Source organism: Parus major, chromosome 24 (assembly GCF_001522545.3).
Source record: "Parus major isolate Abel chromosome 24, Parus_major1.1, whole genome shotgun sequence".
Classification (NCBI taxonomy): domain Eukaryota; kingdom Metazoa; phylum Chordata; class Aves; order Passeriformes; family Paridae; genus Parus; species Parus major.
The window spans coordinates 2,634,870-2,652,189 of NC_031792.1; the positions used below are offsets into that span (position 1 = coordinate 2,634,870).

Below are 17,320 nucleotides of genomic sequence, written 5' to 3' on the forward strand. Positions count from 1 at the left end.
CAAAGCTCTCTCTCATTACTGAGTGGCCTAAGTCCTGCACAGCCAAGAACTTGCTAAAAACCATTTTGTTAAAAAACCATCTTGTTAAAGCCCTGCCCTTTATTGCCAACCCACACCACTGTTGCTAATGTCTGTAGTTCCAAAGGCCTTGGTTTGCTCCTTTGTCCCAGAAGGCCAGGCTGGATTATAAAATCCTCCCTGCTAATTGCCCATTCCAATGTCACTGCAATTGCACTGGATGTGGGCCAGAGATAAATTTGGTCCTTGGTGTATCAGTGGGAAAAGAAGCAGATCTGCCTGTGGGGAATGTCTGCACAGGGGAGAGGCTGAGTAATTATAGACAGAAGTAATCAGAATAGGAAATGAAAGTCTGCACAGTGAGCCCTGGGAAATGTGTGCTTTGCCATTGTCCATCCTCCTGAGTTCTTGGGGAAGTTCACTGCGAGGGGGGATAAACCCCCTCCTCCAAATCCGTGTTATTCTCACAGCTGGTTAGAGGCTTTCCTCCCTGCTTCTCCTTCCCAATATAATCCATTCCCAAACAAATCTTTGGAAGCAGATTCAGGGCTTGCATGGACTTCCCTGGCGTGGTTCTCACCTACTTCATGGCCCGTGGAGTCCCAAGCTCCTTATCTGGATGGACTCCTGGAAGATCTCATAAGAGAGCAGTTATCTGCAAAGAGGCTGCTCCTCCCTCCTCTTAGACTCCTTTAATTGACTTTAAGCAGTCGGCTTTATCTCTGCTTTAAGCATTTTATTGCCAAGTAATTAAGCTTTTGTTTGCTTCCAAGTCCTTTTCCGAGGAGCCCCGCCAGGTCCATAACCTTGCTCTAACCTCCTGCTCTGTTTGCTCTGCTCCATGTGGCTCATGTTCCCTCTCCCTCTCATTTCCAAAGGTTGCTGCAGTGACCAGCAGAGGGGTGGGAAACTGGAGTGAATCCAAATCCATAACCACCGTCAAAGGCAAAGGTAAATGTTGTTTGGGTCAGCTCAGAGGAGGTGACAAAAAGGCAGAGTGTCAGCCTGAAACATCAGCAGCAGCATCCAAAGCCACCTCCCTGGCCTTAATTCTCCCTTCTGAGCTTTTCACACTGCTCACCAGCTTTGCTGTTAAAAGTGACCTGTAAAAAGTGACTTTTTCACTTTCTGAGCTGCCTCAGAGTTCAGTGCCATGTCTGGAGGGGTCTCTCCCTCCGAGCTCTGTGGCACAGGGGATGGATGTGCTGCCCTGGAACTGAGCAAGAGCCTGTCCCCTCTCTCCCAGGCTGCAGACAGATTCCCTCAGACTTTTGTAGGCCAAATCCTGCCTCCAGCCAGACAAGAAATTACCAACTCCATCACTCTCACTCTAAAAGAACACTGGCTCATCCTTCTCCCTCTTAGGTCACAATTATTGTGGCTCCTCCTGGAGGTTTAGACCACAAAAAGCAACTACAGCTCCCAAGAACCATCACAGCATCACAGTCTAACAGCAAATACAAGCAGCAAAGTAAATAATTTCCTTCCCAACCTGTTGGGGTTTTTTGGGGTTTTTTTTTGGCTTAAGAAAAACCTTTTGAAGTAGTTTGTATTCATATTCCAAGTTTTTCATCCATACTTACATCCCTGCGCCAAAATTGTCTGCTGATTTGTCAGATGAAAGAAGGGAAAGAAAACACCAGGCTACTCCAAGTGCAGGATCCAGATAATGTGAATTACCTGCTGGTTAGAAAAACGGAGGTAAAAAGAACAGAAACAGCTCTGACTTCAGGTTTTGCATGAATGTTTGGCACTGATAGCTCCTGACCTCCCTCAGGAGCTGTTAACTGGGACAGGAGCTCACCCTACTGAGCTCACAGGGAAATCCCTTTGCCCAGACCCCTCCAGTTCCAGCCTGCACTGAGCAAGGCACAGATAAAGCAGTTTTTACGTGGTGGACCTAAAAAATGATGTCAGTGTCTTCTCTGAGGGGGACATGTCCTTTTCTGGGAGCTGGGTGTTACCACACAAAGCTTTATTTTATCTGTCCCTCTCAAGAAATATTTTTATTTCTTTGTGCTGTACTAACAGGTCTTTTCTTCTTTCCTCCCAGTCATTCCTCCCCCTGTCATCCACATTGAGAGCTACAGTGAGGACTCCATAAGTTTCAGCCTAAAAATGACCACGAATATCAAGGTAAGAGCTTTTCCCTTTCCATCTGAGCTGGGTAAATGGTGAATAGTTACCAGTTACTTCACACCAAATCATTTCTTACTGCTCCCAAACCGCCCCAGGGCTCTTAATTGGGATGGAAAATACAATGCAAAGACTGTCAGGGGTGTGACAGTAACCCTGGTGTGCATCAGCTGAGCTGATGGCTCTGTGTCCTTGGGCTGGACAGGTCAGTGGCTACGTGGTCAACATCTACTGGACATTTGATACCCACAGGCAGGAAAAAAGGACTCTGGTCATAGAAGGAGAAAAGTCCATCCAGAAAGGTAAATCCTGCTCAAAATATAAAGTTTTGCTTTGGTCAACACTAAGCAGAAGGATTTATGAGAAGTTATAGGATTATTTTATTATTATTATTATTATTTTTTCAGCTAGTAGTTTTTGTTTAAATCTGGACAGGACAAAGCAGCAAATTATCCGTTTTGAGGACCTGGAGATTTCAAGCAGATTTGGGATTTACCCCCAGAGCTGCACCAGTCCTTTCTCATCACATGGGGTTTTGTTTGTTGTTCCATTTCTGACCTGCCAAAGGGAGTAGAAACAGAACAAGTATTTCTTGGGCTGGTGTACAGCACATGTCCCTGTTAATCACATTTCTGGTTTGGGAAAATCTCAGTGTGGAGAGGGGAAATCATCTGGAAAAGCCCTGGGTTGGATTCCAGAGTCCCAGGTGCTTCTGTATAAAGGAAATTACTGCAAAGCCATGAGAGTACAGGCCAGGAGAGGCAGGCTCCTGTCTGTTTGCTGATGCTGACCCTTCCCTCCTGCTCCCACCCCGCCCTCACCTAATAGTGCCCCTTTCTCTTCTTGCTCAGTGGCCAATTTGACAGCACACACCCCCTATGAAATTTCTGCTTGGGCTAAGACGGAGCTGGGTGACAGCCCTCTGTCTTTTGTGCATGTGGTGACCAGTGGCACAAGGCCTGCGTCCCCAAGCCTCAAGGCCAAGGCCATCAACCAGACGGCCGTGGAATGCAGCTGGACCGGCCCCAGGAATGTGGTAAGGCACCAGCCCTTCCCTCACCAGCCACCCTGGGCTCCAGCTCAGAGCCTCAGAGCAGCACACAAAACCCCTGGAATCAGGATAATTTGTCTGGATTGAATTGCAAGGCTCTGAAAATGTTGGGGGTAATGAGGGAAAGAACCTCCTGCCTTTGAAATAGAAGCGAAGAAAGGCTTCTTGTCTGTTTGTTGCAGTGAGAAGTGGCTTAAACACAGACAGCACAATGCTCCAGCAGCCTTTCAATCAACTGCTGTTACTTGAGCTGAGCTCAGGGCTTTAGGTTGGGAGTTCAAAGGCAAGTGGGCAGATTGATCTTGGGCAAGACAGAGGGAAAAGCAGGAAAAAGGGTCCAGAGGGAAAAGAATCTTTGCTTCATGCCCCTAAAAACTGACAGCCAGTGGATGCTCTGGGCCACACCAAACACTACACCATCCCTGCTGTGCTCTCCCTCCTCAGGTCTACGGCATCTTCTACGCCACGTCCTTCCTGGAGCTGTACAGGAGCCCCCACAACAGCACCACCAGCGCCCACAACATCACGGTGCTGGTGCAGCGGGACGAGCAGTACCTGTTCCTGGTGGGCTCCCCTCCTCCTGCCCCCTCTGCCCTCCCCTGGCTCCACCAGGACACAGCCCTGACCTCTGTGCCTCCCTCCCAGGTGCGGGTGATGTCTCCCTACCAGGGGCCCCCCTCTGACTACGTGGTGGTGAAGATGATCCCGGACAACCGGCTGCCCCCGCGGCACCTGCACTCCGTGCACACCGGCAAGACGTTCGCCGTCATCAAGTGGGAATCGCCCTACGACTCACCCGACCAGGATATGGTAACAGAGCCTTCTCCTGTCCCTGTGCACACAAAATCCTGCCTCCAAGACAGATCCTTGCCTTCCTTCTGCTGGAGGAAGCCTGAGATCAGGTCTATGCTCCACATAAAGTCATCCTTAAAGTGCTGACACCTCCAGCATCTTCATTTCCTCCCTACTGGCCATTAGCTCAGGACTGAAACATTTAAAAAGAGCCAGCTCTGGGATATCTGTTGCTGACCAAGCCTTTAAACAGCCCTGGGCATGTGCTAAAACACTGTTCTGGGCTCTGGCTCTGCTCAGGAGGGCCAGGCTGGGCTGGGCACTGCCTCCTGCCCCAACAAAGCCCGGTTCTGCTCTCTGCCACACTGGAATACACTCAGGTCTCGCTCCATTGAAGGCCAGTCATTTTCTCAGCAAGCTTTCCCCTCCCACTCTGCTCCAGAGACTTGAACAGCAAAGATTTGGAGGTATAAACCTTCCCAGCAGAGCTGGAAACTCTGACAGGGCAGGGGTCTGCATAGCATCCTTGTGATTCACCAAGAAATACAACCTGAGGTTTTCCTCCTGCTCTCATCTGTTCCACTGACTGCATTTTCTGTATCAGTAAATGCTGATTTTGGGCAGAAATCCAGAGACAGGCTTGAAATTTTGCTTCCCAGGCTTTCTGTAAAGCGCAGCCTTGGTTTAAAGCAAATTTTACCTGCCCTGCCTAATGTCCTACCACTTTATAGCTGAAAATCTGCAGGAAAATGAGATTTATTTTTTTTTCCATCCATTTCTTCCCCCTCCAGCTCTATGCTGTGGCAGTTAGAGATTTGGTGAGAAAAACAGATAAAATCTACAAAGTGAAAAGCAGGAACAGCACGGTGGAATACACCATAAAGAAGCTGGAGCCAGGAGGGAAATACCATGTGATTGTCCAGCTGGGAAACATGAGCAAGGAATCCAGCATGAAAATCAACACAGGTAAGGGACACACCACCCACCCTGTGCTGCCTGGAGGCTGCAGAAATGTTCCTGCTGCTCTTGGCCCTCTCCCACAGCCAAAGCCCAATTTTGGGAGGCCTCCCAGGGGAGGTGATTGCACCCAAAAACAGCAGCAGTGGAGAGGAAGCTTCTCAAATGATAGCCAATATTTTTCTCCTGATAAACGGAGATGGGAAGGACACCAGCTTGTGTACACACATCATCAAGTACCATTACAGCCCTACTGCTAAAAAATTCCTCCCAGCTTCCACACCACAGCATCCTCTCCTCCAAGCAGAGTATTGTGCTCATCCCTAAAAACCCCACTGAGTTTCAGAGGTGACTCCATTCCTGTAAGAGGAAAGTGCCACCAGTGCTAAACCCTCACCTGCTGCCACTTCTTCCCCTTTGCAGTCCCCCTGTCTGCACCAGATGCCTTAAAAATCATCACTGAAAACGACCATATTCTGCTTTTCTGGAAGAGTTTGGCGCTGAAGGAAAGCAATTTCAATGAAAGCCGGGTGAGTTTTGCTGTGCCTCCTGTCCTACAGAAAATCCTGGAGCAGAGTCAGTGCAAGGCTCCTTTCACAGGCTCTGAAATCCATCCTGTCCTTGGTGAGCCCTCTGGAAGAGCTCACTAAAATTCGTGTCATGGCTGAGCCTCTGAAGCTGACAGATCCAATCAGTCACCTTTTAGGAACATAATTACCCTGCTAGGAAAGGACAATTGTCCCATGTGTGAAAGGACTGGGAATAGGACACTGCCCTGCCATGGTAGGAAGTCTGAAAGTTGTTATTTTTCAGACTTTGATAGAAAATCTGTGAAAGGTCTGTTAGAACATGGGTAGGTGAAAAACTGCACCAAAAAAGCCCTCACCCTCCTGGACTCTGTGCTTGGGTGCTGTGGGGTGGGAGCTAAGGACAGAGTGAAGCAGCCAAACCAAACCAGAGTCATTTGGGTTGGGAAAGACCTCCAGGGTTGGGTTCAAGCTGTGCCTAATGCCCCCCTTGTCACCAGCTCAGAGCACTGAGTGCCACGTCCATGACCATGGGGTCTCTGACCCTTCCTGGACAGCCCCTCCAATGTTTAACAACCCTTTCAGCAAAGAAATCCTTCCTGATGTTCAACCTGAGCCTGCCCTGGCACAGCTTGAGGCCATGTCCTCCGCTCCTGTCACCTGGGAGAAGAGAAATCTCTCCTCCCTGAAGTGGCCAAGGTCAGTGCACAGCAGCAGGGGTTCCTGGAGGAGGCTCCTCATTGCTCCCTCCCAGCTGACAGCCCAACAGAGCTCATCAAAGTCAGATCCAGGAGAAAAACCAAATTTCAAAGCCCTTTTGGAGGGAGCAAACCCACCCTCTGCAGCCAAGTGATTTGGGGTTGGTGTTCCCACAGGGCTACGAGATTCACATGTTTGACAGCTTGATGAACATCACGGCCTACCTGGGCAACACCACAGACAACTTCTTCAAGGTGTCCAACCTGAAGATAGGCCACAACTACTCGTTCAGCGTGCAGGCCCGCTGCCTGTACGGGGGGCAGATGTGTGGGGAGCCGGCCACGCTCCTCTACGATGAGCTGGGAACGGGTGAGTCCCTCTTTCACAGAATCACCAGCTTGGAACAGACCTTCAAGATCCAACCCAGCCCTAACACCTCAGCTAAACCACAGCAATCCTAGTGCCACAGCCAATCCTTTTATAAACACATCCAGGGATGGTGACTCCACCACCTCCTCAGGCAGACCATTCCAACACTTTATCACTCTTTCTGTAAAAAAACTTCTTAGGTTGGATGTCATCCAACCTAAACTTCCCTTGGTGCAGCTTGAGGCTGTGTCCTCTGGTACTGCAGGAAGAGCCCAACCCCACCTGCCTAAAACTCCACCTTTCAGAGTGATAAAAAGTGATGTTTTCTCCTCATCCTCTTTAAAAAAATACTCAGGGAAGCCTCATAAACTCTTTAGGGATGTGCTGCTGGTACAAACAGCGCTCGTGTCCCTCCCTCCCCAGGTAAAGACTCCTCTGCCACCAAATCGGGCCGAGGCACGGACGTGGCTGCCATCGTGGTGCCCGTGCTGTTCCTGCTGCTGGTGACCCTGGGCATTGGCTTTGTGCTGCTCTACATGAGGCACAGGAGGCTCCAGAACAGCTTCACTGCCTTCGCCAACAGCCACTACAGCTCCCGCCTGGGCTCGGCCATCTTCTCCTCGGGGGATGATCTGGGTATGTGGCCCCTGCTGGCATCTGGGGACAGCACTGGGGATGTGGCATCAGGGCAAGAATTGATTCTTTGTCATGGTTTGGGCCACTCTGGCACCTCAATCTCCATCAATTTGATCTGAGAGTACACATCGTAGAATTACAGAGTAGTTAAACTTGGAAAAGACCTTAAAGATCACCAAGTTCAACTGGCAAAAGTTCTCCCAACCAAACATTTTTATCAAATTAAACCCCTCCTTCCAATGCAAATCATTTAAAAATGCATTGAGGATGTGAAATCAGGGCAAGAATTAATCATTTTATTGTGGTTTGGGCCACTCTGACATCACAATCTCTATGGATTTGACCTAAGAGTACAAATCACAGAATTATGGGGTGGTTAAACTTGGAAAAGACCTTCAAGACCATCAAGTCCAGCCACCAAAAGTTTTCCCAACCAATATTTTAACTAAATTAAATTAATTAAAGTGCTGAGGGTCCCCTAACAGCTCTCTTTTGGGTTTCTTTTCCAGGAGATGAGGATGATGAAGCCCCAATGATAACTGGATTTTCAGATGACGTCCCCATGGTCATCGCCTGAAGCGCATTTCCGACTGTACAAAACCAAATGGTGTAAATATTTTATTTGATAAAAATAGTTGATTGTTTATTTTAAAAATGCACTTTGAGTTGCAATACGTTATTTTTATATGGGCCAAAAAAAAGAAAAAAATAATAATAATTTTAAGAATACACTTTGTAGTAATCAACTGTGAATTGCAGACTAGGTTGGTTGAGTAACAAATTGCTTTGATTTAACATTAATTTAGTCTTACAAGGCTATGCTTGCTGGGCATGCTTTTAAGTCTGTGAGATACTTTCCGTTGACTAAATTGGCTACTCATTTTATTTTTCTAAGACAAGAATAAATTTATTTAAAAAAAAAATAAAAATTCAGGAGATTATATATGTAGAGAGAGATAATATAGTCCCTGAAGGTTTTGCTTTTACTTTAGGACTAAAAAAAAAAAAAAAAAACCAACAAAAAAAATTCCTTTGGACTTTGTTTTATATGAAAGTATTTTTGTTGTGTTAATTTATTGGGAAATCTGCTGTGGAACAGATTTCCAGAGTCGTCAGACATTGTACACATTCTCGTGTAGAACATGTGCCACTTTATCGTGCAAGGCAGTCGTATCTTGGCATCCCCATCATTGTCCTTGCCATGATAATAAAACCCCTCATTTTCACAGTTTTTCTCCCTTTTAAAAGACCCAATCTTTGAGAGATCTTAAGGCACAGCAGCACATTTTGTTTTAGGGGTGAGTTTTAACTTCCTGCTGCTGTGGGAAGTCAAAAATATCCCCACACTGAGATGTGCTGCCCAAACCCCTCCTGCTGCTGCCCCTGCCCATCACACAGGGCTTAATTAATCTGCTTAATTAATCTGGAGCTCACCACCACCATGTCACTGAAACAAAAAATTGCCACTTGCACCTTAAAACTCATGTCCCAGGTATTTTTTGGATCCCTCTCCTCCGTGGAGCTTCCCTCAGACACCAGCACGGTGGTGGGACAGAAGGGGGAGCCTCCAGTGTGTGCAAATCCAGATTTTCCACACTCACACGGAGAGATAATTACTGAAAATTTAAATTAATTTAGCCCACAGCAGGGATTTGATGCTCCCTCATCAGAATTTCCAAAAAGCAGCTGTAGTTTTACCTACAGCTTTAGAAATAATATAAATACACACACACACACACACACACACACACGTTATTTTCTCATCTCACATCCCCAGCAGACACAATACTGGCTGCAGAGCCAAATGCAAAAAGTCTGCTTGCCACTGTTTGGAGCTTTGATTTTGTGACAGCAAAACATGAATTTCACCAAAAAAAAAATGTGAACCTCACTGCTACCTGCCAAGCCAGGAGCACGACAGGAGAGGATGTTCAGGGCTTTCCCCTGGCCCTGCTCGATATATGCAAAACTTCTCACCAGGAAATACAGCACACTGTCTTGTCACACTGTTTTTGTGAAAAACAAAGGTATTTTTGCTGTGTAAATTAAGTTATAATTGCAGTCTTCCTACAGATGAAATGAGAGAGGCCAACTATGTTTTGATACGCGACTGATCCGTTTAATTTCACAATAGAAAAATGTATTATAAAAAAAAAAAAAGTTGAAGTCTGGATGGTTTGATACTCTAGAGAAATATTAACTCTATTTTCAATTACTGGTGTTAGCATTCCCAGTGACAGATTCCCCCCTCCCAAGCTGGGACCAAACTAGAATCAGATTTTTATAAGTAGCAGCAAGCTCACAGAGTTGCAATATTTTTACCTTGTCAGTGGATCAGGTGCTGTTCAGGAGTTGAAATTTTGAGTAAAATCAACCCACACAGCTCAATTTGCCTGGAGTTACAGCTACACAGAGACACCAGACTCTGACCCAGAGGCTAAATTAGTCTCTAAAACATAAATCAAAAGATTTTATGCAGGAGAGGAAGCCTAAAAACAGAGATAGAGTATTCAACCCTTTCTCTAGAAAGTAATTTTTTAAACACAGATAACTAAAAGTTACGATGTAGCATCCCAAAATCTGGTGCCTCTCTAGTGGGGGTTAGGGGTGGTTAAATTCTGATATTTTACTCCCCCAGGGTAAATCCTGCTGCAGTAAAAGGAGCAGAATTTAGAGTCCAGCCCACCTCTGTGTAGCCAGATGCCAAGGCAGACCCTTGTAACCAATTTAAATCCTGCAGAAACCCCTTGGCTGGAGATTTCCAAGCATCACCCAGGGGACAGGTCACTCCTGGCCTCTCTGAAAGGCTCCTGGCTTGGGGACACTCATGCAGAGCAAAGCATTTTGTACCCAAAACCCAACACTCCTGGTTAACTCCCAAACACAGCGTGGGCAGAGCAGAGCCCTCTGTGGAGTCACCCCTGCGTGCCCAGGGGTCTGGGGACACTGCAAAGCCCTCGTGGGGACAGCACTGGCACTCAGAGCTGTCCCCAGCCCTCCCCTTCACTGCAAAAATCACCACTGTGCTCTCAGCAAAGCAACTTTCACAGGGCTAGTGTATTTTATATATAGAAATAGAGAAGTCTGGGCTCCAGGTGGGGAGTAATCGATGCAGTTCTGGGGTAAATTGTATATTTTTATGAACTTTTGAAGCACGGAATCTTGTTCACGGAGACATACAGGGGGTGGGAGGGTTCTGCTGTAAATATGGAAGGTGGATGTGGATGTATATTTTGTTCTGGTTTCATTTCATTAGCCTTATGTGATGTGACATGACTTGCAACCCTCAATTTCGGGAGGTGATCTGGGTTTGCTTTATAGGAACCCAGCAAAATGTTTGGATCTGTATGGAAAACAAAAAAAAAAAGGTATGGAGAATACCCTGGCTAGGAGGAACTTCCACCAGTTAATTTGTGTTTGCACCCATTTCAGATGCCCATGGGTACTCTCAAGTCCATTTGAACAAAAGACTAAGGTCAAACACGAAAATCTGTTGAGATTTTTGGCCATGAGGCTTCTTTTGCTTTGGCTCAGTCTTTCTGTGAGGTTTTTTTTGTGCTGGGGGTTTGGTTTTTACAAGGAAGGACAAGGAGGTACCATTTCCCAGGCTGGAGACCTATTAAAGGTTAAAAAAAGGCTCTTTTCAGTCTGAATAAGCCCCATCTCTGGGTTGCCAGCCCTGTAAAACTCCCTGAACCCAGCAAGAGCAGAGCCCACGCAGGAAACAGCTGCAGCAGGAGCTTCCAGCCCCTCTGGGGTTTGGCTGAGGGCCTGTACCCCAGGAAAACTGCAAGAGGATTTCAGAGAGGGGTGAAATACGGGCTGAAAAGCCCTGCAGGTATTTCATGTGCAGGAGAGCTGCGAGGTCACAGCCCAGCTCACCCTGCCCTGGCTTGTTCCAGCTGCTCCAGCGTCAGGAGGCTCAGCCCTGGGAAAAGCCTCTTTTCCTTGGAGCCAGAGCAGGTTAGGGAGATGTTTGGGAGCTCAGGGCCAGCGGGAAGGGGAGAGCAGAGGGGCAGAGCTGGCTGCCAGCATCCACACCTTGTGGCCAAAGGAGATTTGTGTTTGATGGCCACCTTGGTGGTCACCAGGTTATTTCACTCCTCCTGTTTCCAGAGTCACTGAAACCTCACATTCCCCACCAGGGAACCCCCACCTGAGCCAAGGAAACTCTCCCTGAGCAGAATTCTCATTCCTGGCAGGGCAGAGCTCAGTGTGAGCATCTCCATACTTAGAATCAGGGTATATTGAATGGCAAACTTCACCTACTCGCTGATGGAAAAGCAAAATGTCATTTTTTCTGCAAAAAAAGAACCTGTTCTGAAACAGCTTTCAAGTCTCCTTCAAATGGACTTGAGAAGGGAAATGGTGCAATAACTCAGCTACTCATGGACCCCAAGAGCATCTTCATTCCTGGAAATAGATGTAACATTATGATTAACCCTTCCAAACTTGCATCAGTCCAGAAGCAGCCAGCCTCTAATAGAGGTAGTGTCACCTTTTAATCAGGTTCTTTAAGTGAAGTTTAATGTTATATTATTTGAATTGCTACTCTGTGTCCTTTATTGGTTTGTTTGTTTGTTCTCTTTGTTTCCATTCACTGATTTCTGCTATATATTATTGCACAATTTTGAAGGAATTTTTGTCCATTTTTTTTCCCCCCCACTTAATGATAATAATAAAAATGGATTGGGTAAGCAAAGTAGTTTCTGAAATTGTTTTCCAGCCTCTATGTGTCTAGTGCAGGAAAAAGGAGACTTTACTGAACATATTTTTATTTTAGAAAACCAAACAGGATTATAGAATCACTGAATGGTTTGGGTCAGAAAGGATTAATTAATGATTAAAGATCATCTAATTTCTGTCCCCTGCCATGGCAGGGACACCTTCCCCTGTCCCAGGTTGCTCCAAACCCCATCCAGCCTGGCCTTGGGTACTTCCAGGGATCCAGGGGCAGCCCCAGCTGCTCTGGGCACCCTGTGCCAGGGCCTGCCACCCTCCCAGGGAGGAATTTCTCCCTGATATCCCATCTAACCCTGCCCTGTGCCAGTTTGGAGCCGTTCCCATCCTGTCAGTGCTCCTGATCAAACGGCAGGGACAGGACAAGGGCGATGGGAATCAGGAAAATGGAGCTTTGTGCCAAAGGAGCAGCAGATCCTGAGAGGTGCCACCCTCATTCCTAACGCAGTCACGTCTGTCTGTCCCTTCCCTCAAGGTCACCAACACCCCCAGACACCAAACATCATTTCCAGCCTGTCCAAGCTTCACCTCCACATTCCCACAACACCACCTCAAGCCTTATTTTCCGTGCTTAAAACTCATTTCCAGAACAACCCCACCCCAGCACGAGGTGTGTGAACAGCCCAAATCCAGCAGGATTTCTCCTGGCAGGGAAGGTAATGAGCAGGCAGCAGCATCCTCACACATCCCCCATTTCCCAGCCCGGGTAACTGGAAAGGCAACGTGATCTTGGTGGACATAATTGAGGCGTTGGAGCATCTTAAGTGTTGCACTTCATTAACATTTAGCTTAAGGCAACGTTAACAAACAGTCGACTCCCTCCGTTGTGAATGGAGCTGATTTTTCCCCTACTTCCACTGGAATATTCCCCCTGGAATGAGGAGTTCCACCTTATTCCCAGGTACCTACTTCCTGCTGGAGGAGCCGGTGGGACTCTGAAACCTCAGAGCTGTTGCAGAGAAAACTTTAATGGAATAAAAGTTTGCCTCCTCTCCTAGAGAAACCTGCAGGTTTCTGTGGGTAGGGAAGATTTTCACCCTAAGCCTTCACTGCCTTCACCACAGCAAATTGTAATGTTTTTCCCCACTATGATGAGAACCCATCAAAGAGGAAGACTGCAGTTCCTGGAGGAGCTTTGGATGGAGCACAAAGCACAAACCCATCCAAGAGCTGGATCCAGGCTCCCCTCACTCTGCTGCTCCCAAAAATTCACCTCTTTCCCCCAAATAAACATCAGGAGCTGCTTCCTGCAACCACAGGGAGGGGAAGATGTGAATCCTGCCTGCAGGAATGAGGTAACCAGGTGGAAATACAGCAAAAAATCCCTTCCCATCACGGGTTAAGCTTTTCACAGAATCGATGGGCTCTGATGTTGAGAGAGCAGCTGAAGTTTTGGCTCACTGCTCCTCCTTTGAGCACTCCCAGTGCCTTGTGCCAGACTCCTGAACAATTGTGCTTAGCCTTTCTCAGCTGGAAAGATGAAACAACTGAGGATATTCCACAGCAGAACTCAAGCTGGATTTTGGGATGGAGCAGCCAAGAGCTCCCAGATAGCCCAGGGAAGGAAGGAAGGAAGGAAGAGAAGGTCTGTGGGAAGAAGGAAAGATTCATGCTAACCATCAACATCTTGGCTCCTACCACAAACCTCCCAACCTGCCAAGTGTGGGATGCAAGAAAAATGGCATCTTCCAGGATGTGAGGTTTATTTCTTTCCTGTAAATTATAGGCATCCAGAAGCCCACAACCTCAAACTCTCAGAGCTGGGCTGACATCATGCCCAGAAGATTTTCTCTCCCCATGCTCTGCAGACCTGGGATCGATTTAGGGAGCGGACCTGACCTCTTATTTTTCAGAGCACCTGCGTGGGGTTGTGCTGGAAAAAATCCCAGGGTGATGGAGGGTCATAAGAAAGGAACTAACAGCAGTTTGGGAAAGAAGGAAAGCTACTCAGTGAGCAGGAGGTCATGAAATTCATCCTGAAGCTACAGCCTGACACTGGCTGTACAGGAGGGGAATGTTTTAGAGTGGAGGACCTGAGGTAGGGGTGGACAAGAAGCGATATTCTCATCACCAAGCCTCTCATCTCCAGGCTGGCCTGGCAAAAAGAGAAAACTCACTTTTCCTGGATCTTTCCCTGCCAGTGGAGGGAAACAGATGCCCTCCAAGGTGGAACTGGGAACCTGAATGGAAGTCTGGGGCTTGGGTGAGCCATTCTCAATTGCTTTTGTAGACTGGGAGAGTGGCTGCCTGTGCTTTTTGTGTCTCCCCAGTGCCTGAGAGATCCCAAAGGGTAATGAGGAGATGGAGGAGAGGTTGGAAGTTCCTCTGGCCTGGGCTCTGTGCAACATCAGGCAGGATTCATCCCTGTCCAAGCTGAGAGAGGGTCACTCCAGGCCTTGTCTGCAGCCAAGGATGAGGCACAGCAGTTCAGAGAGTGCTTCCCTCATCCTAAAATAGGTCAAACTCTCTTTGCTATAATGGGAACTCAACGGCGACTGCCTCACACCAAGCCTTGGGACTGTAAGACACCACAGCCTACGTGAAATGAATCCCAAACCCGAGATCTGGGTGAGAACATCCCCCCTGCAGCCAGGCAGCTCCTGAAGCACACACACCCTGCAGGCTGGAGAGGAGCCCTGGCCAAACATCTCCTCTTTGTTAGCACCCCTACCCCAGCTCCAGCGGAGAGCAGCGCCGCAGCTCCGCTCCAAACACCCTCCCTGCTCCCTCTTTGAGGCTGCTGGCCCCCTCTGGGGTTAGCCTGGCTCTGGAGTGACACAGCTTTCCTTTTCCCCTGCCAGGGCTTTCTCGGGATCCCTGAGAGAGCCAGGAACAGAAGCCTGGAGGCCAAATCCCAGTTGTGTGTTCAGTCACGGGACCAGCCTGGTTTCCCATCCAGCTCCACTTTGCAGTAGCTGTAGGGAACCCAGAGCCAGCCTGTCTCTGTACCCTGCAAATTACCACGGCAGACTCAGAGCTGGTGAAGACAATAGCGTGTTTGGCTCATTCTTCTGCATCAACACCATTTCCAAATGTACTTTTCCCTCCTAAACTTATTTAACCTCTCAACCAAGAGCCACAAGGATGGCGAGCTGTGTGTTCCAAGCCCACATCTCCTGGGAGAGCAGGCACAAAGAATAGAAGGCAGCCTGGAGAGATGGGGAGAGGGAAAATCCAGAGAGGGATTCGAATGTACCGTGCCAGTGACCTGCTAAGGGTCCAGCCATCATAAATAAATAGGCTGCTTTTATTGTCTGGCCAAGCACGGTAATGCTTGAGCCGCTTCCAGCGGGTGGGGCCACGGCCGGCCCCGCTCCTCCGTGCTGAGACAAAACAGATGTCGCTCACCCCGCGCCCGTTCTGCGCGGGATTGGTGCTCCAGCCCCTCCTCACCCGCCATGGATCAGGGGTTTTTTAATGCCCCTCCCAAACCACCAGAAACGGAGCCAAAAACTTCTGCTGTGATGGGGGTGAGTCCTAAGTGAGGGGCGACAGTGCCATGGGGTGACAATGCCAAGGGGGTGACAATGCCAAGGGGGTGACAATGCCATGGGTGACAATGCCATGGGGTGACAATCCCAAGAGGATGGCAATGCCATGGGTGACAATCCCAAGAGGATGGGGTGACAATGCCAAAGGGTGCAGCCCAAAACCTGCAGCAGTTAAAGCACCTAAGTTCCTCTCCCTCTGCACAGCCCCAGCAGATGCTCTGCACTGGTCCTAAACCCCCCAGGCCAGACCCCAGATTCAGATACGGGAGGGTAGAGCTGAGAAGCAGCTCTGTCTTGCCAGAACCGATAATTCACTTTTTAACCTGTTTTTTTGGCCAGTTCAGCCCAAAGCGAGCAGTTCCCAGCTGGCCCTACTGCCACCCATGTGCAGTAGATGGCAGCAGAAGCTTTAGTCATTGGCCACCAAACTCACAAGGATCCCTCCTCCCCCCCCCTTTTTTTTTTTTTTTTTACTTTTTACTTTTGGTGGCCTCAAAAATTATTAGTTCCAGATGAGCTCCCGCCATTGTAATAGTCCATTTAACCCGATCCACTCTGGGCAGAGTCAGTGCAAGTTCAAATGCAGCATTTTCACGTGTAAACCACACATCAGAGACATTTTTTCCGGGCAGCTCTGGGCATTCCTCGTGCAGCAGAGAAGGGGAAATGCAGAAGGTTAAACCTCACACACACGGCCCCGGCCGTGGGCAACAATGGCACTTTGTCAAGGCAGCGCTGCCAGAGCGGGGCTGAACTTCTGAATTGAACCAGGAACCTCAGCCCTGCTTCTCCCTTTGAAGATTTGCACTAATAAGCCAAACCAGTGGGTATTTTGTTTTATAAGGAAAGAGCATTTCAAGTCACGTACGCTGCTATTGTTGGACACAAAACATGTTCTGTCTCTGCCTGTGGTGACTCCAGCGACTGCTCTACACTTGTCTTTTGCTGGGATTACCTTTATTTTTATAATATATTAAATTTACCTCCTACCATCTTTCAGGCCTGTTAAAACTGGCAGCGTTTCCCAGGGCTAACTGCACATATATAGTTAAAAACCCCATTTTATTACCATATTATTTTATTAACATATTCAAATTTTACGCCTTTTTTTGATGAAGTATTGAGAAACAATAATCAAAACTACCAGATTTCCCTCCTACTGGAATAACAGGCACATCCCATATAAACAAGCTCCATGTAAGAGGTGCATTAAATGATTTGTTTCTGGTAAACGAAGACAGCTCTAGCACAACACATGGAAAATTTCATGTTGTTTGCTTTTGTAATTCACTGTACACACAGCCTTTAATCTGAGGATCTCCAAGCACTCTGCACAGTTTAATTAAGGCCCACAACTGCCATGTTGGGGAAGTACATTAAGCGCTGTTATGCTGATTCTTTACAGATGGGCAAGCTCAGGGGCTGAGTTGTGTGCTCCAAATTTCCCTCTCCCCACCCTGGATGGGTCCTTAAAGCTTTTCCATGTGGCCTTCCCAACGAAAAGAGCTGAACTTAAAACTCCAGCCCAACAAGAAAACCTGCTTTCATCCAGGGCTGAGCTTTCCAATGACGTGTTGTACCTGCAGAGCATCTGACTGCGTTCCCACTCCCTCAGTTCTGGAGGAAAACCAGGGGATCAGCACAGGGCCCGGACAATTCTGTGATTCTGCCCTAAATCCCCCCCTCAGCAGCCTGCCTGCAATGGGTTAAACCCCAAACCCATGTACTGATGTGACCCCAAATCGGGTCAGGAGCCAGACCCCATCCCAAACTGAGACCTGCCGAGCCCTGGATCGCCTGTTTTGTGAAGAACATCCCAACATCTTGGCTCCCAAACCCCCGTTTTTCCACAGTATTCTCTCCTGCGGGATCTGCATGGAAACCACTCGCAGCGCCGAAGCCAC

The 17,320-nt window shown here is 48.0% G+C and overlaps 1 protein-coding gene across 2 annotated transcripts in view; it reads left to right on the top strand.

The window, feature by feature from the left end:
- SORL1 (sortilin related receptor 1) overlaps positions 1-11,887 on the top strand; it is a 46,511-nt gene extending 34,624 nt beyond the window's left edge. For both annotated transcript variants that reach the window (XM_015649811.2, XM_015649812.1), the window contains exons 38-48: positions 897-969; positions 2,072-2,154; positions 2,360-2,456; positions 3,006-3,190; positions 3,650-3,769; positions 3,851-4,015; positions 4,789-4,963; positions 5,378-5,484; positions 6,357-6,549; positions 6,973-7,185; positions 7,695-11,887. In XM_015649811.2, the coding sequence (XP_015505297.1) occupies positions 897-969; positions 2,072-2,154; positions 2,360-2,456; positions 3,006-3,190; positions 3,650-3,769; positions 3,851-4,015; positions 4,789-4,963; positions 5,378-5,484; positions 6,357-6,549; positions 6,973-7,185; positions 7,695-7,762 (1,479 nt within the window). In that variant the 3' untranslated portion in view covers positions 7,763-11,887. The remainder of the gene's footprint in view (positions 1-896; positions 970-2,071; positions 2,155-2,359; positions 2,457-3,005; positions 3,191-3,649; positions 3,770-3,850; positions 4,016-4,788; positions 4,964-5,377; positions 5,485-6,356; positions 6,550-6,972; positions 7,186-7,694) is intronic.
- The last annotated feature ends 5,433 nt before the right edge of the window (positions 11,888-17,320 follow it).